Consider the following 25,974-nt stretch of genomic DNA (forward strand, 5'->3'; position numbering starts at 1 on the left):
CAAGGAATACATCTTTAAACTATGATTTAAAGCCTCCTACATTATAAATTAACCCCAATGCCATGCAATGTATTGCCAAATACAATGATGCATGAAAGGTACCATTACCAAACTGAAATAGTAACGCTATTGTGCTGCCATGGACGGTTATACTGTGGTCTGCTAATGGTTAAGACGTCTTCTCAATAATACACGACTGGTTTAGCTGTAGTTTACAGGAATGCTACAGAACATTAGAATTGGAGTCGATAGCAACCCCACATGCGCATGTACCAACACACAATCTAGTCTAATATTAATATTAATCTTATATACCACCCTTAGATACCGACAAGTAAATCTACCAGCATAGTTTTACAGAAAGCTGGTATATAAAACTCATTAAAAAAACACACACACAGTGGCGTGACAGGCGTGTCAGCTGTCGTGCAAACGCACACACTGTGGATGACGTCAGAGACAACACCCCCCTCCCTCCTCCTGACCTCGCGTGGAAATCTGCCGATTTGCCGATTCTGCGCACTGTAAAGCTCTGCGAAAGAAGCCGGTCGAGAAGCTGGGAGCGCAAGTTTAGTTTTGATATAACTCAGCAGCATTATTTTGTATTAGATGAGACATTTATAATGAATGCCTGAGGATGATGGCACAGCAGGATACACTGTTGAACCTCTTCGCTGGCGGGTAAGCGTTCTTCCAATGAGTTGCTGCTATTCACATGGAAGGAGGTGAAGCACTAGCTTCATGCCTTTTTGCCAGGAGACTGCCCTTCGCTGCTGTGACCTTTTTCGGCATCAGTTTTATTTATTTTTTTAGGCCCGGGCAAATGTTTAAGAATAATATGGCATCCATACTGAGTAAGATTACAGATTTAAAGATGTTTGTTTTAATTTACCAATCGTTTAATTTGGTAGTAGTTCCAGTTTCATTGTCGGCGAGAAAATGTGCTTTCATTTCCTGGTGGTATTATTGTGACAAGACATCATCTATCTATCTCTCTCTCTCTCTCTCTCTCTCTCTCTCTCTCTCTCTCTCTCTCTCTCTCTCTCTCTCTCTCTCTCTCCTGGTATCGAAGATCATAATTTGAACACTGTACGTATTTTTGATTGATATACCCTAGGCGATGCAGTTACTCATTTATTAAGCATACAAAATGAAATGGTGATATTCATGTTTATTTAGTAAAACAAAACAAAACATTATTTCAAATAATTTGAATCACGTTACGACCGCGTCATTAGATGCAAGAAGCGTAGTGTTATTAAATATACGTTATTGTTAATAAATATAGCGTGCTAAATGTTTTGCCGTACATGCTCAGTTTCGTGCTAGTGATCCTACCCGAAAGTACATAAATACACATATTTAATACTACCAATTAAACTCAGAAGCCCCGGGCTAGCAGCATACACATTTAGTATCGGTGTGGTGGCAGTGTCACGGGTGGGTATTTACAGGACCTGCAGTAATGTCGTTTATTTTGTGTTGCATAAAATCATTCTAACGCAGGCAGGAAGAGGGAGTTGCTAGGGTGGACCGAGAAGTCAGTGGGGTATGTTGCATTGAAACCGATTGGCTCTTTTGAACACACCTCTACATTCTGTCTGTAAATCTCTGAGAGAGAAAATAGTTGAAAATATATTATCTGCCTATTCCAGAAGCTTCAGTTATTGTTGACAGCAGCCTTTGTCTATGTTTAAAAGCGTTTTTTTTTTTTTTTTCTAGACTTGGGGCTAGTTTTCCAATCAATATTCACCCTTTGTAGCAAAGTACAAATGTATGCATTCAATTAAATACTGTAGTTCTTGCTAATAAGGACATTCTGTAACCCTCTTAGCAGGGTTTCCCCATATTCTGCCACTAGAGTATTAAAGGTGTGCAAACCAATTATTTAAAATCTGTTTTCATTCCTCTTGAGGTTAATGCACATATTTTCAAATAGATCACTTGCAGAATATATATATCTTCATATTCCAAACTGATGTTTAAAATATATTACTGATCATTCCAGAGTTGAGGAAATAGATTAGCACTGAAACTCAAGTCAAAAGTTATTATGTTATATGCCCTACCCCTCCCAAAAGTGAGGAACCAGTGACACACATGTGCAATGCTGTCCCTGATCCGACCTTTCTCAGATTTCGCTTGTCCAGACCCTGGCTGTTCCACACGCTAGATCCCCAGGGGGCGGTTCTAGCCAGTTCAGTCCTGTGTAGTTGGACCCTTGAAGCTGGCTGATTCCAGAACTCTGCTCAGTCAAGTTTAATGTTTAGCTTCTGTCAAAATATCGATCATGCCAGTTCTGTAGTTACAGGGTACCTGGGATTTATAGTTGCCATGCCATAAATGAAGGGGTATCTTATTCTTTGCACTAGCAAAGCAAACTGCTTTTTTTTAGTGAATTTGGTTGAAGTATGCCTATAGATCTTCTAACAATGTGTGTGTGCCTTTTTGCCTTCTAGGTGTTGGCATAATGACAGCTGGAAAATACCCAGACGAATATGTTTAGAAATGAATAGTGAGTGAGGATTGGTTGTTTTAATGTTTTATATAATGTTTAAACGATGCAACACTTATTAATATATGGCATCCAATCCAGCTGGTATTTAGAGCTACTGATAAACTGTATGTTTATGCCTTATGTAAAGTATGGTATAATATTGTGTTTTAAAGGTAGAGGGAATCTGCCAGGTTATTTCTCCTGAATTTATTAGCAGAAAGCAAAAAAAAAAACTATGCATTTGATTATTCAAATTGAAGTCAAGTCTGGTTAAGAAATGACTGTTGAAGTTTCTGTGGTGGCCAGCACAGGTGTTTGGGTTTAAGAACTTGCTTAGTGTACTTGCTAGATCCCTCTTCTCAACAGCGAGGGTTAATTCACTTCTGCAGTGACTAGAGGGTGCATCTGATGTTCAGTAAAAACAAATAAATAATCTGTGGGAAGAGAAAACGCTTTGTAAATGACTACAATCTGAAAACACAGTAGCAGTTGCCGATAGCTTTCTGAGCAGAGGTGTGCAAGTGCTGAACAGATATTAGGACTGGCGTTGCAAGAATAGACACCCACAGTAGAACTGACTCTGCACCTACAGCAAATGGCACTTTAATCCTGCATGCTGTACCTGTTTTGGGTGTATTCCCAGGAGTGTAGTGCTTCGTTACAGCTGCAATGCACTCATCACAACATGCGTGCTGTGGTTTCTGTTACTGTGGTTCATTACACAGATGGAGAATATTTTTTGTTTTTGTAATCACATCCATGACACTAAATGCACTTTTTTATATATATGATGGATTCCAGGTTTACCAGATCATTTCATTTGTTTAACCATATACAATGCACTTGCTTGCTAACTGCTGTGTTTCATGAATATTTATACATTTTAATGATGCTTTATACGTTAGTGCAATTGATCAAATTCTTTATTAAATAAACTTCTTCACATTTGGTGGATATTTGAACAGTTATTTCTTTGTTTGAGCAAAACTGGTACATTGGGTTTAGTGTTCTTTTTCTTCAGTATTGGTGTTCCCTGTCAGCTTTTTAATATCCTTTGCATAAGGGACTGCTTCCTTGTGGTACAGTGTATACCATGTCAGGTCAGAGCTCAGGGGAATCTGTGAAGGCAGGGATCTGCACGACCTTGTGTTACAGAAAACCCTGACCTTTTGTACAATCAAGACTCGTGAGTCGCACTGCCCTATTCCTAGATTAATCGCATTACATGCTTGTATGACTCTCCATTCCGTTAGGCATCAGTGGAACTTAGTAGGAGGAAACTTGCCAATTTGTGACAAGCTGGTAGTTGAGTCTATTTATAGACTTTAAGGTTTGGTCTTTTTCTGCTTTATCTGTAGGTGCGGGGGCACAGTGGGTGCTATGGTTACATGCCCCCTGGAAGTGATCAAGACAAGACTCCAGTCCTCAGGCCTGACGCTTCGCCAGGTGTATCTGTCCCAGGTACAGCTTGGCACCCTGAATGGAACTAGCATGGTTCGACCAACGCGGGTAGCACCTGGCCTTTTTCAAGTACTGAGGTATGTGTACCTTGCAAATTATTGCAATGCAAATTTTATAAATGTTTGTGCAAATGTTGTAAACATTAAGCACAAGTTAGGAGTTTGAAAAGGTTAGTTAAAATGTGACCTCTTCAGTTGAACTGGATATCTGCTCTTATTTTGAACTCCTGCTGGTTCACAGCACTGGAAACTGCAGATGTCTTTTTAGTCACAGAATAAAGCACTGTTCTGTTAACTCTGACCTCAAAATAACCCCCTCCCCTGACTGCCCTGTTGGGGGCGGGGTTGTTTTGCTCATGTTTTTTGCACACACACACACTCACACACACACACACGTTTGGTTTAGAACTGGTATTGCACAGCTGCTGTTTAAATCAAGCCTCAATGTGATAAATAACTAACCTTTGAATCTGTAACGGCATGGAGGAAATCTTATTTTGGGTGAACCGTCAGGGCGTGCTGCCAAGAAAGTTCTAAAGGAAATTCTTGACTGCTGGCCCTAAAGTGTGACTTGATTTTAAACTGCGTGCATTTCACCTAATAAAGCCCTTTTTAATAAGTTATGCATCAATCAGTTTTCTGTCTGCACTTTTTATGGGAAGGGCTTGTAAAGCAATATTATAATACAACCATGTATTTGACTGACACACTGAACTACTTGAAGATGAAGTAGCTTAAAAAAAACCAAACTAAATCTTAGTGCTAATTCAGTGCTAACCAGGACCTGTGAAACCAGCCGTGTAATGTCTGGAAATGTTTAGATGTTAATGCAGACCTCCCTGCCGTGCAGTACGTGCCGTTTGTGGCGCTCCGTGTACCCTAGATATTTGGCTGCAGTACCATGTTATCGTTTGCTACTTGGCAGGCTGGTCTGGCATATAACATTTAGACAATTTAACACCCTGTTCCTTGATTGGGATCTGTCTCTGGCTCTGGCTCCTGTAGCGTCCTGGACAAGTTTTATTGACTTTTTTGTTTTGTAATTGGCTCTGGATCATTCAGATGTCAGCCAGTAGAGAGTCGTTGACTTTGTCTTCTTCGCACACTGGGGTAGCCTTAAAAACTGAAAGAGCTGAATGTGAATTGCAACCATGGTGGGCTCTGGGCGTCTTCACTTAAGGGACCCGATTTTGAGTCTGGACTGGGCAAATCCACTTGCTCCTGGCACTCTTATCTTCCCAGCAGTCTGAACGAGGATCCTGCTTAATCTGCTGTTGAGCATGCAGACTTGGATATCCAGCCAGTTTGAAACTCTGAGTTCTGACAGAAATCCACTTTCTCACATTGCTGACACCTCATTGTTTTAAAGCCCCATCAAAAAGCGTATTATGTGTTACAGTACTTCACAGCATTAGAGGACCATATGAATCTAATCCTTTTAACACTGGACACTGTCATTGACTCTTTTAACATACCAGCACAATATAAAGCATTAGGTTTTTATATGGTAGATAGTGTAGGTGTCTTACCAATGCAAGTTCGATGTTGAAATTAGAAGCATTGAGAAGTGAAATGAACAATCATTTTGTTGACGGTCCCTGATCTCACTGATGTCAGTCGGGTAATGTGCTTGCATTTGGTATTCAGGTTCTGCGATGATGTACGACTACTCTTTGGACAGCAGACATTAAACTTCGCTAAAGGAGAAAAGCCTACTGAATTAGTGAAAATGAAAGGGGTGTTACAGCACTCCTATTGATCAACTACTTTAAAATATAAATGTAATAAGCAAGCCTTTAATTGTTTCGACCTGTGCTTGTCGGAAGCAGTTGAGATCGCACTCACTATTGGACAAAAGCATGCAACAATGCATAAACTGCAAGAAGTGAACTTTTACATTTGTGAATGTTGACGCTTGCTCTGCATTAACTTTGTGTTGAGCGATTTGTTGATTAATTATTGAACTAGAATGCTCACAACACCTCAGATTGCTGAAGGAGATGTTGTCTCAATTAAAGTGGGCTAAAAGTCAGTATGTTTGAGAACAGATAAAGGTAACTCAACAACTTAACACATTTTTGTATTGATGGTGCAAGGGTCAGGGCTTTGTGTTCTTGATTTTATCTTTGTGTAAATCGTCAATCATCTTTCCTGAGTTTGTATTCAGTGTTCTGCATACTGATTTACTTACAAAAACAGATACAAGTATGCTTGTTTTATTTAATGTTTTTGGCGATTTGGCATACACTGTTTTACAATGCTGTATTAATCAGCCCTTCCCTCTCTTAGTTTGAACCTCTGTTTAAACCATTGCTGACCGTTCTTACCCAGTACACAGTAAAGATCACTGGTTCTTGGGGATAACTTATGTAAATTAGTTCTGCAGCGTGCAGTCAGTACCCTGCCACTCTGTGGGTTTAGGCTTATGTGAATTCATCTCTTCCAATGCAACCCACATCGCAGTGTATTATTTGAGCATTACAGACAATACATGTGCATGTTTGTGAACTTTCTTATCTTTGTTTACGTGTGTGGATGTTCCAACGTACATGAATGGCCAGCCTATGAAAAAAATATGCGTCATCTGTTTTACTGGGCAAGTCGTATCAAAACATTGCGTCAGCAAGGGTGTTTGTCTTAACCATTGCAGTTCAAAGCAAAAAAAAAAAAAAAAAAAACAGGTATTGATTATATGGGTAATGCAAAAAAATAAACAAGCTGTTTCTGGATCTGCCCTTGCTCACTGTTGCATCATCGCTGGTATTTATGTATGGCGCCCATGCTGTACGCTTGTTGCTTCTTTAAGTGGTTCCTGGCTGAAAGTCAGCTGGATTCTTGCAGCACAGCAGTTGGTTGATAATCAAATGACAAAACAGTGCAAGGGTTACATTGCTGTTGCATGTTAATACAGTGACTTATGTGAAACCAAGTAGGGTAAGATGATTCACTTTACTAGCCTTTGTTATTTTTTTCCCTTTTTCACAGGTCTATATTGGAAAAGGAGGGACCAAGATCACTCTTCAGGGGTTTGGGTCCTAATCTAGTTGGAGTTGCACCTTCAAGGTAATTTTTCAAACCCATAGGGTATCGCGACATGAAGATACTTCTTTGATAATCATCACCCCTGTGCTTGGCATCACCCCATTTCAAATGACATGGTGAAGTTGCTTGGCCATTATCCTTGATCACAGACTATAAACTCTGACGAAACACAGACAGCATCGTTTAAGTAATTCTACTTTACATGAATGCCATATCTTATCTAAGCTGTAAAATATTTACACATATATTTTTCTACTTTCACCTTTTGTTCTACATTCAATACAGAAGTGTACAAGGATTAGATGGGTTCATGAACTATGTTACTGTATCAAGGTTCCCTGGTGCGGCATCGACTCGGTGAAAAAGCTGCTTTGTTGTTCAGATCTTGTTTTCTCCAGAAATTGTGCAAAGCCCACAGGGTTGAGCAGGTTCATTCGTTTTACTCCCTGGGATCATGCCACACATAATATTTTAACTACTGACAAAGTCTATCGCAGCATAACTAATCCAGGGGTTAAAAGCAGATTTGCTTTAAAAAAAAACTGTTAATGCCTCTTCCAGTTTTGACATGGTGTGAATAATGCATACAGTATGTTACTCTGTGTCTTTGTAACAACTATTTGTAGAATAAAATGAGGTTGCTGCATCCTGATTCACGCTCTCTTCGCTGTTGTACTGTAAAGTAACTTTTTACCGTAAGGGCTTTTGAGGTATTGGCTCTACAAGGTAAACTTAATGGCTCTGTTGTAAAGGGTGAGTTAAACAAATGACAAGAGCTGCAGTTGGTCTTTTATTATTCCTCTGATTGAAGTGCAGTGATGCTATGCAATAGCAAATGGGGAACATTTACCAATGCAGTAAAAAACAAAGAAAAGCCAGCTGCGTATTCAGCTGTTTGACAGGTCATTCTGGAATTGTGTCAGAGAGACAGATTGAGAATTTTCTGTTAACAGCTTAATGTTTGTGTTTTTTTTTTAACTGCGTAGGTACACAAGGGTGTTGAAGTATTGGCTTACAAAAAGAAGCTTTCTTTTACTCGCTGACCTTTCTTCCCCTCCTCTTGAGTCATTCTGTCACAGAGTTTGAGTTGTAATTGCATCAGCCCATGGAACAGTTTGTAGCCTGTTCTGTAGCCTAGGTGAAACTGAGAATGTCTGACAAATTGTTTCTGACTGCGTCTTTTTGTTAAAGCGCACAAAGAGGAAAAACAAGCTGTAACTTCAAGGTATCCAGAATGAAAAGGGTTAAGTGTGACTAAGCGCATTGTAAATAGGAAAACAATACAGCTTGTGTTGTGGGTGTGGTTTTTTCTTTTGTTTTTAGTTTTTTTTTTTACGAAAAATGTATTTTGTACTGCATGGGTTAGTGAAACTTTGAGACTTTCTTCTTGCTGTCTGTGTATATTAAGATCCATCAGTAAGGTTTTAACATGTCCCTTCTCTCTCGTTTCGCAGGGCAATCTACTTTGCTGCCTACTCCAGATCGAAGGAGGAGTTCAATGCTGTCTTTGTGCCAAACAGCAACATGGTTCACATGTGCTCAGCTGGATTTGCAGGTAGAGATCTCACTGTGCTCTTTTAAAGAAGCAATCAAGTGTTGGTGGAGAATTTATAAAGCAAGCACACCCCGTCCTCTCATTTACCAAGCTTTATACACATTGAACATTATATATTCTTGGCCAAGACATTCAACAGAATTTAATTATTTCTACAAGACTAATCTCCTTTTTATATCTTGTTTTTTTTATAGTTTAATTAAGATCATCTTCTGTTTTTCAGCCTTTGTTACAAATTCACTTATGAACCCAATATGGATGGTGAAAACCAGAATGCAGCTAGAAAGAAGGTACGGTATGCAGTGTCTAGTTATAAAGAAACACACACACACCTAAATAAAAGCATTTCATATGCACTGCAAGTGCCAATAAGTGGTGTAGCACTTACTAGAGTTGTGGACATTGAAATGCGGTTTTTGATTCAACACGTAACGCTGGTGTGGAAACATCCAGTGTCCAGTTCTGAGTCTAATCCAGCAGTGTTTTAAATCCAAAATTGAGCTGCGGAAACAGACCTGATCAGAAGTGTCAAATTGTGTACCCCCAGGCTAATACAAAACAGCTTGAACATGCTGAAGTCCTCTAGAAGCTGTCATAAAACCAAATATTCATACACATTAGTCATAAGGAAGAGCGGCCTTGCCTTCTGTATTTAATAAGGTACTCTGACAGTACTGTTTTCCCTCTCGCTCCTTGTAGCCTCTGTAGACTATTTAATGTGTGTGATCATGTGAATCCCCAGACTGTGTCCTATTAATACCACTTGTTGACATTTGTAGTTTTGATAAACTGCTTAGCTGTATATAGGGTCAGAGCAGGCTTCAAGCTAGTAGAGAGCTGAGAGATTGCTTGTCAAAGCATATCGTTTCTGGCCTGAGGTTAAGCTTGAAATAAACGTGTTGACCTCGCTGTGCCCTCCAGATGGTATTGAGATCTGAATACTTAAACTCAGTCCTTAAGTACATAATTATTCCTGTCAAAGACATGCAACATAAAATAACCACACCCCATGTTTGTATGTATTTAACCAAAGGTAAAGAACTGCTGAAATAAAGGCAAGAACACTGCAAAGGTTTAGAATATGGAACTTGGATAACATTACAATTCACAGAGCACAAATGAAAACCCATGCAGTAGACAAGGTCACCAGCAATACTGAAGTATGATAACCAGTCAGACCGACTGGCTTTGGCTGGCACTGTAGAGACACAGCTCACAGCAGACTAACTGGCTTTTCTCTCTCCTTTGCTAGGGTGCGGGGGGTGAAGCAGATGAACGCACTCCAGTGTGCAAAGTATGTGTACCAGTCGGAAGGAGTCCGCGGATTTTACAGAGGGCTCACCGCTTCATACGCTGGGATTTCAGAGACAATGATCTGTTTTGTTATTTATGAGTCCCTAAAGAAGAATCTGGGAGAGATAAGGTTATCTTCGCCAACCAGAAACTCAAAAGAGAAGGGAGCTTCGGATTTCCTGGGGCTGATGATTGCTGCTGCCTTTTCCAAGGGATGTGCCTCCTGTATAGCGTACCCACATGGTAGGTATTGGGCATTCACACGTTCATAGAGGCTTGCTCACATAGTGTGGCTGGCTCACGTGAAGCGTGCCAAATTGTAATGGTTTCCAAAATACTTAATACATTTCTCTGAGTAGATACAGCGGTTTCCAAAATACTAAATGCTGAAGTCATTTAGTGGTAAATAGCTGGTTAACGTGCATGGCTAAACTGTGGAAGAATGTACTAAACAGACACCAAGGAATTTAGTATTGGTGTAAAATTTGATCTGTGGGACACTGGCGCTGGGAAAAAAGCATTGAAAAGAGGAACAGCACCACCATGTGACACTTGTTAGTACTGCAAGTAAAGGACATTGTGCAGTCAGAGAAAAACTTATTGGGTTTTCTTGTTAAATGTGTCCCCACCTCTCCATGATCAAAATCCAACGTAATGTGTGTGCAAGTTTACAGAACAGAAGTCTTTAACATAGAGTACAATAAATAATGAGAAGAGTATGAAAGTATTTTCTTCAAAAACTAAATCAATGTATTTGTCGCCCCCCCCCCCAGAGGTGATCCGGACGAGGCTACGTGAAGAGGGCAGCAAGTACAAGTACTTCTTTCAAACAGCGCGGCTTGTAGCCATCGAGGAGGGCTACCCAGCCTTCTACAGAGGACTAATAGCACAGCTCATTCGACAGATCCCAAACACAGCCATCGTGCTGTCCACATACGAACTCATAGTGTACCTGCTTGGGAACCGCTCCACAAATTAATCAAGCATGGGACGTTTCAGACATGCTTCCTTGGGTTACTGCTACTTTTCCCAGCACAAAGAAGGAGCAGTTTTGGAAGATCATAGGGTTTTTTTTTTTTTTGTTTTGTTTTTTAAATATAAAAACACTTTTCAAAAGGTCGTTTGTAGATGTGTTTCCGACACGTTTTCCATCAACAGTTTTTGACGAAGTAGATCACGCATTTTAATCCTGCAGTTATATGGAAAATCATGACATGGAAACTAACCCATCTAGAAGATGTAATGCAAACGCAAAGTGATCTGAAAACCTGCTATTTACGTTATTTGTGTAATTCGCTAATTCATTGGTTAAAGCATGTTGAACTTTATGTGCTGACGCATTTTATAAAAAGGCATGGTCTGTGGCGAACCTACTGCTAGAGTATTCAGGTCCATATTTATATAGAGACACATTGAAGTACGTACACTGTATCATGCTGTCCTCATTCTCTACAGCAGTGTTGTGGGGTGGGGATTGGAAGTCTGCTTTTATGTTTGTCCTGATTCTTCTGCAAGAGCACAGATGGAGAACTTTTATTTAAGATATTTTTAATGCTACTTTGCTCGGCCCTCCTTCACAGGTTGTTTTCATAACTTAGTTGAAATTATTTATTTTTTTGTTATAGGAAGCTTCATTTGTTTTTAACAGATAAGGGCCTAATGCATATTGAAAACAAACTGGTTAATTAAAGATACATTAATCAATGTACTTGTGGTGGTTGTGTTTTTCTTGTATTTATTTTGATCTGCATAAATACTAATAGTTAAGATTTGTGGCATGATATAAACTATTGGCTATTGCATTACAGTTTTGATTGTTTTACATTCAAAAATAGAAATTCAGATTTTTACTGGCTAGGACATGTTTTACTGTACTGGTATTAAAACTGTTTGACTTTAGGATCAAGCATGCAGAATGTGAAATGTTTTCTCCAGCATAACTGATGCATTCCTAGTAATCGTGAAGTGTAAAGAAATTATACATGCAGTGCTGCTATGCCAGCAGTGGTCACAGGTCACACAAACAGTCAGGGATTGTCGCACTAAAGTGCAAGGTTGTCCTGGAAGAAAACTTGCTTCCTTCTGCTCTGACAATGTTGCCCAACTGTGCGGATTGGTTTTTCCAGCAGGACAATGCTCCATGCCACACAGCCAGGTCAATCAAGGTGTGGATTGAGGACCACCAGATCAAGACACTGTCATGGCCAGCCCAATCTCCAGACCTGAACCCCATTGAAAACCTCTGGAATGTGATCAAGAGGAAGATGGATGGTCACAAGCCATCAAACAAAGCCGAGCTGCTTGAATTTTTGCGTCAGGAGTGGCATAAAGTCACCCAACATCAATGTGAAAGACTGGTGGAGAGCATGCCAAGACGCATGAAAGCTGTGATTGAAAATCAGGGTTATTCCACCAAATATTGATTTCTGAACTCTTCCTAAGTTAAAACATTAATATTGTGTTGTTTAAAAATGAATGTGAACTTATTTTTTTTGCATTATTCGAGGTCTGACAACACTGCATCTTTTTTGTTATTTTGACCAGTTGTCATTTTCTGCAAATAAATGCTCTAAATGACAATATTTTTATTTGGAATTTGGGAGAAATGTTGTCAGTAGTTTATAGAATAAAACAAAAATGTTCATTTTACCCAAACACATACCTATAAATAGTAAAACCAGAGAAACTGATAATTTTGCAGTGGTCTCTTAATTTTTTCCAGAGCTCTGCGCGTGTGTGTGTGTGTGTGTGTGTGTGTGTGTATATATATATATATATATATATATATATATATATATATTATATATATATATGTGTCTAAGGGGATCAGTGTCATAATTAAGATTGAATCCTAGCATAGTGTGCTAGATATTGTCTTAAGATGCCACGATTTAGAACTCTTTTGTTGTATTTAAAGTAACATTTTAATGTGTTTTTAAAAATTCAGCTAAAGAGTGAAACAAATGCGGGTCTGTCGCGAACTGTGCTCTTTGTCGCTGCAGATCAAGCGCCAGGGCTTGCCAGGTGTTTTGCTGCACAGAATGCAGTGATTCCCGAATGCTTGAAGGGAGTCTCCTCCCCTTGTGAAATGAACAAGCGCTCTGCTGTTGAGCCGCGCCGAGAATGTTGGGGGCTGACACGGCGCTGTCGGGATTGTGATTGGCCGATGGGCGAGATCGTGAGGCGGGGCTCCGAATTGGTACCTTGAGGTCGTACTAACGAGAACGCCGCGCTCCGCTTCACGGATCCGAGCAGGACAGGGTATATTTTACACCACGCTGCATCATAAACACGACCATGGAAGGCTTTAACCAAGTATTATCAGAATATCCGCAACTCGGCATTGCTGGGGGAGTTGGGGCCACGATATGCGCTGCCGGAGCACTCATTTACAAAATTGCAACGAGGTAGGTGCGCTAACAGTAGGCCTTGTGCATTAAAACTGCCCATTTAATATTGGCTGCTCAGTTCGGTCAAGTGTAGGTGTTGGGAATAATGCGTTCTCGTGTTCTGTGTGTTTTGACGGGTTTTATCGGTATAAAGGGCGGGTTTTGGTGCTGTTTTGCAGTGCTTTGTATCGTATGTGATGTTTGAAAGTCAGCTGTTCGGCCCCACGCTGTATTGCACAGACACCGCCTTCCTTCTGTGTCTTTCTGACTGTATGCACAGTGCCGCTCTTCCAGCCTTACTCCATATTGCTTGCAAACACAGTCCCGCGAACAGCGGCTTGAGGCTTTTGTGTTTCTGACAGCTTTGTGTGTCTCTATCACTTTAGTTTCTTTTCACGAAAAGGTTTTCTTAAATGTGCTGTGCAGAATAAAACGAATTTCCAAGACGCTCATACAGCCGCCGGAGGTGCGAGTCGTCGAGTTTCCAAGACAGTGAGGGAGGGAACCGGAGTCCTTTGTCATCGCCCTTTTAGAAAGCCAAGTTTACTTCCATTATAATAATCTTGCATTTTGACCATTAAGACAACTGAATAATCGTGGACATTTAGTTACATTAGTGTTTGTTTGTTTTTTTCAAATTCATAAAATAAAATATATAATTTGTCATCTTTAAAGATTGCGTTCTTGATATTCCAAGAAGTGTGTTATCAAAGGGCTTAACGAAGTAGAGAAATGCAGCTGCTCTCAAAATAAACATGTCAATGTCTCTCTGCCTTTCTCGAGATTACGTGTCTTTTATAAAACCTATAGAATAGGTTGTGTAAAAAAACAAACATAGTAAGTAACCTGACATCACTTGAAAACTTCGTTCGACAGTATTAAGATTGATTTACACACAGGCGAGGAATAAGACAATGACGTTTTTAAACTCAGTAACATGACAGCTGGAACAGCTGACCTAACACGTGTTCATATTGGCACGCAGCCTTGTTACCCCCGAAGAGAATGCCTGTCTCAGTCAGCCCTGGTGCAAACAGGCTTTTTCTTACTTCTTTAATAGACACTGGTGTGTGCAAACGGTATGGACAGTTTGTCAAGAAGACATCTGTTTGACCTAGTAGGAGGTTTTGTAAACTCCTCTGCTGTGGTCAACACATATTCAGTAAAGATGATGATCTTCATAATAAAAATGAATGGACAGGTGGTTTGATTCTTGGGTGTTCAAGTGTTTCTTTGTATACATTGGCTGTTCATGTTGTCAAGACTTAGTTTTTGGTTTCTGTTAATCAAGTTCCAAGTGAAACAACTGGCTTTAAACTTGAAGAAGAAAAGAAAATGCAGGTAGATTTTTTTTTTTGGCACGATGTCATTAATACAAATGGTTTTAGTGACATTGTCACAGTGTGTATAATTAAGCTTTACAATTTTAAAGCACAGTTTGGGGATTTTTAAAAATCCAGAAACAAGAGGAGGAGGAGTAGTTTTATTAGGAAGGCAGAGATTAAACCCTAATAATCCGTCCCTTTTTTCATTTTTCTGTCCCGCTTTTGCAGGAAGAAGCCCACTCACATCGGGGTGAACTGCTGGTTCTGTAACCAGGATACAGTGGTGCCGTACGGAAACAGAAACTGCTGGGACTGTCCCAACTGTGACCAGTACAACGGCTTTCAGGAGGTAATCTGCAGGACGAGTGTTACTACACGCGGTTTATACTCTGCATGGCGCGACTTTCAAACCCCAGGAGGAAATGCTTGCATGCTTGTGAGGTTTCATATCTGCCCAGCATGCCCTGGAAATTGACAAGATCGGAATGTGTTAATTGTCTAAATCTCTGCTAGTTTGAGGCAGTGTATTAAACAGATTCTGAGCTCTGTCATTGATCCATGCACCGAGACATCCAGTTCTGTGTTTATTTGTTGCTGTTCAGAATCCACCATCAATGTTCAATTGTACCAACACCAGCCACCTGCTGTTAGTCACTCTGATTTACATATGACGGTATGCAGGTTACCTGTAGCCAGTAAATTAGCTATGAAGAGGCACAGGGGTGGGTGTCCCTGGCAGTTCTGTAATCACTGTATTGCTTTTTCCCTTCAGAATGGGCACTACAACAAACCAATCCCAGCTCAGCACTTAGAGCATCTTAACCATGGGGTGTCTGCTGGACTCGCTGTGCCAGAAACGCCCAAAGTTCTGCAGTGGGTCAATTGCCAGATGCTGCTGTGCAAGAAATGCAACAATAACCAGACGCTGAAGATTAAGCAGCTGGCTTCATTTGTACCCAGGGAAGAGGTAAGCGAAGATTAGGCAGAACAGAATTGGTTTAATTGCATTCCCTGGTGTTAAAAAGGATACGACTGTCGTTTAATTAAAAACCAATTAAAAAAAACCTGAAGGACCTGCTATAATCAGAGAAAGTTGGTTTCTTACTATTTCAAATCTTCTGGTTCCCCAGTAGGGGGTGCTCAATATACAGTTGTCTTTTTTTGTTGATTAGTTGCCGCCTTTCTCTCGCTTCTTGTAATGTCTGTCTTGTTCCATCTTCTGATGATGCCGTATGTGAGGTGCTTTTTATCTGTTAACATGTTTGTTTTTGATCTCGTACTGGTACTCTCCACTGCTTTCAATTACACGTCCACCTTCACTTGCGTGTCAGCTTGTTCTGCAGTTTAGAAATACAGCATCCTGTTTTAATCGCTGTACAGATGATCGACCCCCTTCTCTAATCTTGCATGGACATAGGTACTGGACATCTCTTGTTAAAAAGGTGTTGCGTGTCCTTGAGCATTTTTATTCACAAATAATTGCAAAGGAAGTAAAAGACTAAATTTTTGCTGCATGCCGTGTGCTTACAGGCCCTGACAAGAGGTACGATGTAAGATTAAACTTTGCCAGTCTGCCTGGACAGTGGATTTCATCTTTTTCTTTATTTCTCTTTGAATAGCATACCTGGCACCTTGAGGTTCTTGGTTTAGGACTCTGTAAAGGACACACCCTGGTCTATATGTTTAACTTTCTTTGTGTCTGATCAGTCCATTTTAAATCTGTTTAGTGCGCCTCATTGCAAAAAAAATAAAAAAGAAAGTTTGCATCATTTCTGTTTGTGAGACATGCATGTCCCTTGTACCAAAAAAAACCCCAAAAACCCCCAAACACCTTTTTGCATTAAGCTTACAAGGGTGGAGCATTTTCAATGGCTTGTCTAACACATGGCAGCCCTAGCCCTTGACCCTGGCACCACACTGCCTGGGGCCCCGAGTCAGAGACCATGATGAAGCTGGCCGAGGAAGGTGAGGAGGAAGTGTTGACAGAGGAGTGATTCTCACATCACAAGCGTTGGCAGCTGAAACCCTTTGACATTTATCACTTCTACAGCTCGCTCATTGTATTATGACAAGCGTTCATTTTGATGTATTGTTTTGAACAGTTTGGGCTCCGGAGACGCTTTCGAGAACCCTTTTTGAAGTGTTCGTCCTACCTGTCTGTACACTGTTAACGCAGGGGTCAGGGGCAGGTTGCCTGTACTGATTGACTGGTGGGGGTGGAGTCTTGCCTTTCAGGGTGGTGGTGGGACGGATCGTTTTGGATTCCAAAGTGGTTTTTCCAGTACTTTGAGATTTGCTTCTACAGGTTCAGTAGGCGTAGATAAGGATCGCAGTGCTGTCTACCACAGAGAGCACGGTCATGGTCGACAGGATTTCATCTTGTGCTTTTCAGCTACAGTTGCAAATGTATGCTGACTTTGTTGCCTCCTGTCTTGTGAACATTTTCTTTGTTTGTCCATGGCAGTTCCCAAGCGTTTACGGTTATTCATCCAGATGTTTTTTATTCCCAGTTCACGCTACGTTAGGGTACATCCATTGAACTATTTCTACACACAGAGTTTGTAAAGGGTCAGTTGCTAAATTATTTGTTTAGTTATTCGTCGTTTGTGTTTGTTAGGGATGAGATTGAATAAGAAGAGAAGTAGATCCAAGCTTAAAACGTTTCATTTGCATCTGTTTTGAAATACGTTTAGAAATTACAAGAGAGAGTTGCAAAGAAGCATGGGGGTGAAGTGGATGAAGTAAAGGAACAATCTATATAAAAACATTTTTTCTTTCAAGTGTTTTATTCTTTGCGTCTGTACAATACAGGCAAGTAGATGGATGGATGATTGCCTTGGACAGCTCTTTTTCTGTGTATTGTTTCGTAGTTGTCGGATGACTTCTTGGATACACAGTCTGTTGCTGTCTGGGGTTCACAGCCCACGATCCCAACTGTTCCCAATCATGCGCAGTGTGAACCATTTCGTCTCCTAACTGTCTACTCTGGATACAGCATTGCTGTGAGCCATGCTCTGTCCAGCTAGCAGTGCCTGTATGGGCTTCAGCATCAATGCTGCTTTGTTCTTGGTGTATCTGCTAGATCCCATGAACAGTTCCTGACGTGCATTAACAAATGAAGGGTGGCTTCCAATTATGGCAACAGCGATGTCAATCTGATTTTTATTTAAAAAAAAAAAAAAAAAAAGAAACGACCACTGTAGTGTAGTTTTTACTGGCCGGTATGTATGTATGTATAGATAGGTCAGGAAATTTATTTTTCTTTTGCATTCCCCCCTCAGGAGAAATATGATGAAGAGATTGAGGTTTACAAACATCACCTGGAGCAGACCTACAAGCTGTGCCGTCCTTGCCAGACCGCTGTGGAGTATTACATCAAGCATCAGAACCGGCAGCTCCGAGCTGTGCTCTTCAATCACCAGCTGAGACGCAGCAGGGAGGCGAACAAGGCATGCGTGCAGGTGAGCAGCACAGTGCTACTGTCCTCACACACAATATTGGAGCCGCTGCCACTCCCTGCTGTATTGAACAGCGCTTTCAATTCCGTTTGTTCTGCGTGTGTGCAGGTCAGGTGAACTCCCAGAATTCCATCTGGTGTGAAGGCACAGTCGTGAGTGCAGACCAGGGGTGCTCTTGCTACCATGTTAAACCTAGTGTGAAAATGATATTGTACTGGAAGGGGTGCTTCTGTTTTTATGTTTCAGGGCATATCATTGCATCCTGGGATGCACAGAATACATATTTCACTGTGGACAAAATTGTGTGCATATGGAAGGGATGATTTATTCACTGTAATTTCTACTTAATACTGAATCTGCCAGTCAGAGATATTGGAAATCCACATATTTTGCTATTGTCAGTAATTGATTTTGATACTGTAGTTAATCTTTTTAAAAGCTTCCTTTTAATTTAATTCCTTCTCAATGCATTCCTTTAGTCTGTTGCATAACCCGGTAAATGATGTTATGAGTATCTCTTATCTGAAGGATCTTTGTGAGGGTAAATAAATCAATCTTCATTTAGCACAGTTTTTTAAACTTAAGAGTAGCCTCCCTTTCATGCAATTACTGGCAATGACACTGATGTGCATGAAATGCCTCAGGTAGACTTTCCTAACTTACCTTTCTGTAATCGTTAGGAAATTAATGGGTATACCTGTTGATACAGAGCTTCAAGGATTAAAGTGCTTGAGTGCTTTCTGCATGAAACCTCTGGGTGTGTAATTGTTTTCAGTTAAGTGATTAAGGTATATGCAGAATCTGTGTTTTTATTGTGGTGCTTGTGGTAGTAACTCATTACTGGAGTGCTAAGTTTGCATTGCAACCTTTTGGGATAAAACAACACTTGTGGTCCAGTAGTATTTTTGCAGTGTTAACTACTGTAGACATGTGTTTCTTTTATTATTTTTAAAACTGGAACCAATGGTTGATTTGTTCTGAATTAAGGAAACGAAAGCCCTGCGCTGGAGGGAACCTGTGCATCTTACCTTTTGGGTTTAAGTCATGCACTAAACCTAGCTTGAAACTGAGAGAAATATCTCTCGTGTGATTAACAAAACTTGTATCGGCTTGCCCACTTTTTTTTTTTTTTGATCTGCTTGTTTAATTTTTATTTATTTTTTGGATTGTTATCTTGCTTTTCTGTTTTTTGTTTTCCAGAATTCTTACACCCCCAACTTTTCAACTCCTGTCCGGGTGATATTTTTGCGCATCTTAGCTTTCCTTAGTTGTGTTTTCTTGGTGGCCTTGGCAGTGTACGGCTCTCAAGACCCCTTTACCCCGGCCAGCTCCCTGCATTCTCCTCCCGCCCAGCCAGTACTGAATAACTCCAATGCGTCGGGCTCCACGGATGGGAACGCCAGAGTTAGTGAGGGGGCTCCGGTCTGGCAGGAGCTGTTCAGTCTGGTTTCCCAAGAGGCTGTGGAGAACCTGAAACTGGCCTGGGACTATGGGAAGAGCCATCAGATGGCTGTGGCCTCTCTGGGCTTGTCCACGTGTTTAATGGCTGTCTTTCTGGCTGGACGCATCAGGTGACTAACTGTTTAAACTCACACCAATCAAACACAATTAGAATATTACATGTAAATAGACGGAGTGGAGGTGTGTAGTTCTGTGTTTATACATTGGGAACATAACCCTGTATCCCCCCCTCCCCCCCCCCCCCCCCCCCCCTGAAACCTGTGTGTGTCTATAATACAAATGGGCATACTTTAGCTGCTATTGACATTAGAAATGAAAGGTGCTTTTAACACAGTATTTTCAGTATGGGCTTATACAGTTACAGCGTTTTTATATAAAAAAAAATAAGTACTAATCTGATTTAGTGATTCAGCCGTAGGGCTGGGCTCTTGCTTCAAAGACTAGAAGCAGTAGTGTTGGGAGGATTGGCAACAGTTCAGATTAGTATATGTGGAAAGGATACCATTACACAACTGAACAGAATTAAAGATAAGACATCATTTGTCCTTTGGGAATTTAGTTCTGTCTGTTTCCGAAACCGACCATGAAAGAACATGGAATGCATTTTTCTTCACTTATCCTGAGTGCTTCATCCTAAAGCCTTGGTGTACCTTTGTTACAAAACGTGTGTGTGTTTGCCTACAATAAAGGATGTTCATATGTATTGAAAAAGACTCACAGATGGCATTAGTACAGTGTAATGTGAATACACCTAGCAAGCAGTGTGTTAATAGGCTCCCTTTTCTTTCTGAATCTGCAGGCTAAGGCGCATTGATGCTATGGCTTCGATTCTGTGGCTCGCTGTGCTGGGTTTGCACCTGGTGGAGAACTACCAGAAGACAGACGTCCCCAGCTGGCTGGACACGGCGAAATTCAGCACCACCTCTCTGTGTTGCCTGGTAGGGTTCGCCGCTGCTGTGGCAACCCGGAAATCCTCAGGCCAGCGAAGATACCGTGCACGAAGGTCAGAATCTGAAAAGTGACACTGCAAAATAAAAAGGCTTAAGAACTCTGTGTGTGAATGGTGCGCTCGCTTGTGTCCCACAGTGGAGTGATGTTTCCTGTTTCTCGCTCTTCTGTTATTCTAAACCATTAACTGCGTTCATCTTGGGTTCAGAACCAGTGCCCTGGAGCGTGTGGGAGGCAGGGTGAGTCTGTGAGCCTGTTTGAATACTGAAAAATGAACGAAAAAAGACAGTAATGCTATTTAGGATGGGATAGGGTTCAATTTCAAAGTTTAGAGTTTTGCTCTAAAAATCAAAGAAAAAGGCCCAAATAGACTTTTGCAGAATTGTTTTCTTTTAAACGGTTTGTACTGCCGCCTTGTTGTTGTTTTATTTTGCACAATAATGTTAGAATGAAAGAAGATGAATGAGTGGAAGGCATTTTTTCAGTTCTCTATTCAACTAGTAATAATGGTACATTCAAGTACATGTCTGTTATTGTTTTATAGGGTCAATGTATTTTATAAAGCCTAACTACGTGTTTTGTGATAGGACAGGCGTTTTGATTTTGCGTGTGCTGTGAAAATGTGTATATATATATATTTCAGCGTGTTTGTTACACAAGCATTGGATTCACAAGGTATCAGTTTTTGTTTTTAGCAGCGCTCTGTCACTACTTCCACCTTCATTTAATGCACGGACATTTCGGAATTTGCAAGCTGGTCCAAGAGTGGGAAAGTACGGAATTTTACCTTTCCGCTTGCAGCCTTCATTAGACTGGTCACCTGATTCCCAAAGGAAACTTGCCTGGATGTTACATGCTACCTTATTCGATTGTCTTGCCAGTGGATTGAAGTTAAGTCTCCCAATTGGTACAGCATGTTTGTCAGTAGGTGGCGCTGTGGATAAGTGACATGGTGCTCCAAGCCCTGGGATCTGTTTGAGTAACTTACTGCAGAGGATACCTGTGGTTCTCAAACTCAGTAGAATGTAGAATAGAATTAGTTTCTATTCAAGCCTAGCATGACACTAACACACTGAGATTTTAGGGAGATAGGGAATGAAAGGGTTACCCGACAGAAACCTGCTTTGATGTCAGATGTAATTAAGGATCGCATTGTATTTTGTAAAGGGGTTTGCTGCAGTTTTTTCCTTTTTTTTTTTGGCATTTCAAAGTGGGTTAACCGGTACAGAGTGTGCAAGTAGAAGAAACCTGTATGAGTGACAAAGATAGAGACATACCAGAATTGTGGTCAGGACAGGTAGTAGTGTGATGTGAACGGCGAGGTATGCTGTGTTCTGCTTCACAGGGGAAGATAGGATCCCTCCCCCTTTGTTTGCATGACTCTGTAGATCTCAGGCAGAAGATAGGGGCTCCAGTTCCCTGGCGCCTCTCTCAATTGGGCTTGGTGGATTGCTTCAGTGCAGTGTCACGGAGGTTGGAATTATCAGAATTTTCCTCTGTCTTATCAATTTGAGTATTGTATTTTGCTACTGTAGTGTGCAGCCTGAGAGACTGCCAGGTGCTGGTAAGGACGCTTACAATAGAATCCCTACCACAGTAAAAGCATAAACGCCACTGTGCCGTATCGCTAACATCTCCAAATCCTCCCACCTGATGCCAAGTAAAGTTCATGCCGTATTTTTAGTCCACTGTAATTTTTCCTTTTGCATAAAAATTTTAAAACATTAAAAAAATATATATATGGTGTGTGTGTGTGTGTGTCTATATATATATATATATATATATATATATATATATATATATATATATATATATATATATATATATGTGTATAATATAAATATAAATAAAGTTAAATGCTGGTTAGAATACTATCATCTGATACACCTACAAAATACACATGTTCGATTTTTGCTTTTATGCAACATGTGGCAAGTAGTAAATTTTTTCGACAGCTGTACCAGCAAAGCCCTGTACCATGCATCTGTTTTAACTATGAGCTGTGAAGCACACTACAGCAGTCCTGTTTTGAAAGCATGTCAGATTGTGCATCTTGTAAAGAAAGAAGATCCCGGATATTCGTAGAAGACGCTGAACACGCGCTCATGGAAATCATTGCAGGAGAATATGGAGCAGGTTTTCTACATCCTTGTTTGATTGCTGGTTTACATCGACAACTGAAAGGCGTTGGGGAAAATAGGTATTGCCTTTTCCCCCTCCATGTATTTGCTTTCACTTTCTGCAGGGAAGTAGCTCAGGATACGGACTGGTCTCGTTCTGTTTCACCAGCAACTGCTGCTTAATCACCCTTCGCTCAGTTCTAGCCACTAACTGATTTTGTTTCTGTACAGTATAGGGATGTGTTAATGCAGTATCTGTGCTGGGTAGAATCGTTAGTATAGTTTAGTAGTGATTATTGCTCATGGGTGCAGCAGGCTGTGAGCCAGTTGGCTATCGTATAGTTTGTAATCTGAGAAATGGCTTTTTTTTTTTTTTTTTTTTTAACAAAACATTTATTTACTACCCCTAAGTTTTTCCTTCGTGTTGCAGAACAAGAAACCAAACTACTTAATTCTCAGCATTCATAAGGTGTGAGAATAATATAGCATGTAGCAGTATCTGCAGAATATAAAACAGTCTGCTTTTTGGTATCGAAACTGAACAAAAACATTAAGTTTGACTGCATTCATGCCTTTCACTCTAAAATGTGGCACAGAGCAGGAAGAGAGGGTGCCAATGTAGAAACAGGGTTTATAAATGTATGGCACAGTTTACTAGGTGAAGTTGGGACTGTATAAACGTCAAATATTTCAAATATATATATATATATATAATTTATCAATTTGCCACAGAATTCAACACGAGAAGTTGCAGCCGAGTCTTTTTCAGTATCTTTGTTATTGATGGCCTTGTTCTTTTCAGTTTCACAGCATTCTCACCAGTACAATGCTGTTCCTTTATTTAGCTGCAGGTGCTTTGGGAGTTCATCTACAGCAAAAGCATTTGCATTATAGATTTGTATAATGCTTTTTGCAGGGTCTTGTGGATTGCATTGTATTTTGAATACAAGATTTTTAAAATAGTGTTCAGTGAGTGTTGACACCTTTATTGAAACTTGAATGTAAAACTGCAAGAATAAATTTTAAATTTTTTGTATTTGTTTGCAGTTTACAGTGTAGCGGTTGTGTTTTTAGAAAGCTGCTTTGCTATTGGTTGGTCATTTTAATGACGTATACAACAAAAACAGAAGTACTATGATATTTTGTTATTTACTAAGTAAATTGACTCAATTTTGTGATGAAAATTGCCACTTTATGCTCGTTCATACAAAGAACTGAAGTCTGAAGGTATTAACAGCAGCATTGATGGTAACAAACTGTTAGCTCTCTGACAACCACAGCCAATCAGAAACATCCAGCACCGTTTTCACACAGCATCAGTGCAGTGCGCAGGGGTTGCTCTAACTTGGTAGAAAGTTCTCTATTCTACAAGTTTAGTCTTTTGCAAGTCATTGGTATTTCTAACTAGCCATGTGCATGCATGACCCTGCTCCTCAACAAATGTGAATAAACTAACCTTCCAGGTTTAGTTCTGACAACTCCTCCATTCTTTGTGTGGGTGTTTGCCTCTGGTGTCTGTAGAAGGCATTTCAAAATTGCAAGCAGTAGTTGAATCCAAAGATGGGCTGGGCTTGGATGGCAAAGGGTTAAAGCAGGAGATTGTTTGTTTAATCCCTGGGCAGAAGGAGATCTGCACATCTTGCCATGCGAGCAAGTTGCCCTGCTGCTGTTGACAGTTCTCTCTGTGGTCCTTAGATTAGTCCTACATAAATTGTTCACTCCTGCCTTCGTCCTCTGATTCTAGTTTTAGAGCTGAACTCTATACTCCGGGCTGTGGGGCATGTTTTGATGAAACGTGCAGGAACAAGCCACAGCTGTCTTTTTTTTTTTTTTTTTTTTTTTTTTACAGCACTGTGGAGTCAACCTAGATTGAATCAACCATATTTATGGTATGATTACTCCTAAAAATTAAGGTTGATGCTCTACAAAAATTAAATAAATAAACCACCTGTGGCTTATACTGGCTGGGTATCGAATCAAACCCTTAGTCTCCCGACCTAATGATGTGACGTTGCTTGGATGATCGGCCAGCGATTTATAAAAGGTCATCGAATTGGACTGCGTGATCCAGTGCCTCTGCCATGCACCCAAGTGCGCCTGCATGAATAATCAGGCAGCTTGTAAGCATTGAACAGCAATGCAGTAATCTCCCTGCATGATCTGCAACGCCTAACCTTTGCAAAAAAACCAGTTACTGTAACAATAAAGATAATTGAACTGTGGAACTAAAAACAAACAAAGCCGCACTCAGATTTAGGAGGAAATGTGTCCCGCTGATTTGATACATTGTTACAGATCCCGTGTAGAAAATCTGCCGATCTTGCCCTGACTGGAATATGAATATATGTGTATATGCTTCCAGTTCACTATACTTACTGGTTTATAGGTGTGTTGTTTGCGTTGATTTTGTGACAGTGTGTGCATGTATTTATCTAATCATTTTATAAACTTTTTATATGCTTTAGTAGTAATTGCTAAATGTGAACATTCTTTAGACTTCAGATTATTATTTTTTTTAATTACAAGTAATGTATTGTGAGATTAGTACTGCGCACCTATCAGGGTCAAAAGTACAAAGGCACTAGTCATAAGATTAAAGGAGAGAGTTATTTATCACCAAATAACTCCTGCCAAAATCTATCTGAACTCTACACATATATAGTATATACACTAAGCGATGACTTGCATAAACGTGTTATTTCGACAAAGACTGTTTCAATGAATCTAGTCTGCACAATAGTTGTTTTGTATTAATCTTTAAGTAATTAAAACTTGCATTGTAAAAGGAAATATTTACGACACTTGTATAGTATTGTACTGTTCAGGCACACGTATTTCACTGCATTCACACATGCTAGTTGTTAAAACTGGATGATGCATGCGTTTGAGACTCTCCTACATCTTATAATAATGTGAAAATGATTTGTAGTGATTTGTCCTACAACAGTTGATTGATTTTTAAATTTGACATTCATGGGCATGTTTGGGGTATGATATTAATGTGCCAATGTACAACCTCGGACAACATGAGCTGTTAGCTAAGGTCATGTTTTAAGAGTTTTCTTTCTTTCTCTGATCACTTCTGTAACTGACATTTCTGTACACTGTACTTTGTGTGTGGTGTGTTTTGCTTTTTGGTTTCACCAATTTAAGAGTAAATTTTAGTTCTTAAATGTTACCACAAAGCCAAACCAGGAAAGACCCAGTATCTTGAATGAAGTAAATCCTAAACAGAAAAAAAGAACACAGGCATCTTTGTGCCTTTAAAAAATCAAGCTTTCTTCTCTTCTGGAATACAGAACCAAGCTGCAAGGATAGGCTAGTGTGTGTTCTATTGCAGTACACACCTTTTTAAAATCTTTCAAAGTGAATTTCAAATAATATTCTTGTAAGGAATTTTAAGTAGTTTTGCCTGGTCCTGTGAAA

The 25,974-nt window shown here is 40.1% G+C and overlaps 2 protein-coding genes across 3 annotated transcripts in view; both read left to right on the forward strand.

Moving 5' to 3' along the window:
• Positions 1 to 496: 496 nt before the first annotated feature.
• LOC121329089 (solute carrier family 25 member 33-like) lies at positions 497 to 11,555 on the forward strand. 2 transcript variants are annotated; one of them, XM_041274412.1, is made up of 7 exons: positions 497 to 681; positions 3,856 to 4,035; positions 6,943 to 7,020; positions 8,454 to 8,554; positions 8,778 to 8,844; positions 9,807 to 10,090; positions 10,621 to 11,555. In XM_041274412.1, exons 1-7 carry the CDS (start codon positions 638 to 640, stop codon positions 10,824 to 10,826), a joined length of 960 nt encoding a protein of 319 aa, XP_041130346.1. In that variant the 5' UTR covers positions 497 to 637; the 3' UTR covers positions 10,827 to 11,555. The 2 variants fall into 2 exon arrangements, with proteins under 2 accessions (XP_041130346.1, XP_041130347.1); XM_041274413.1 differs by lacking the exon at positions 497 to 681 and adding an exon at positions 2,497 to 2,515.
• A 1,467-nt stretch (positions 11,556 to 13,022) lies between these two features.
• Positions 13,023 to 25,974, forward strand: part of LOC121328641 (transmembrane protein 201-like) — a 38,025-nt gene continuing 25,073 nt past the window's right edge. Inside the window, exons 1-6 of the mRNA XM_041273532.1 lie at positions 13,023 to 13,254; positions 14,790 to 14,910; positions 15,334 to 15,528; positions 17,843 to 18,022; positions 19,220 to 19,590; positions 20,280 to 20,483. Of these exons, the coding sequence (XP_041129466.1) occupies positions 13,145 to 13,254; positions 14,790 to 14,910; positions 15,334 to 15,528; positions 17,843 to 18,022; positions 19,220 to 19,590; positions 20,280 to 20,483 (1,181 nt within the window). The 5' untranslated portion in view covers positions 13,023 to 13,144. The remainder of the gene's footprint in view (positions 13,255 to 14,789; positions 14,911 to 15,333; positions 15,529 to 17,842; positions 18,023 to 19,219; positions 19,591 to 20,279; positions 20,484 to 25,974) is intronic.

This window comes from Polyodon spathula, chromosome 16 (genome assembly GCF_017654505.1).
Source record: "Polyodon spathula isolate WHYD16114869_AA chromosome 16, ASM1765450v1, whole genome shotgun sequence".
Taxonomy (NCBI): domain Eukaryota; kingdom Metazoa; phylum Chordata; class Actinopteri; order Acipenseriformes; family Polyodontidae; genus Polyodon; species Polyodon spathula.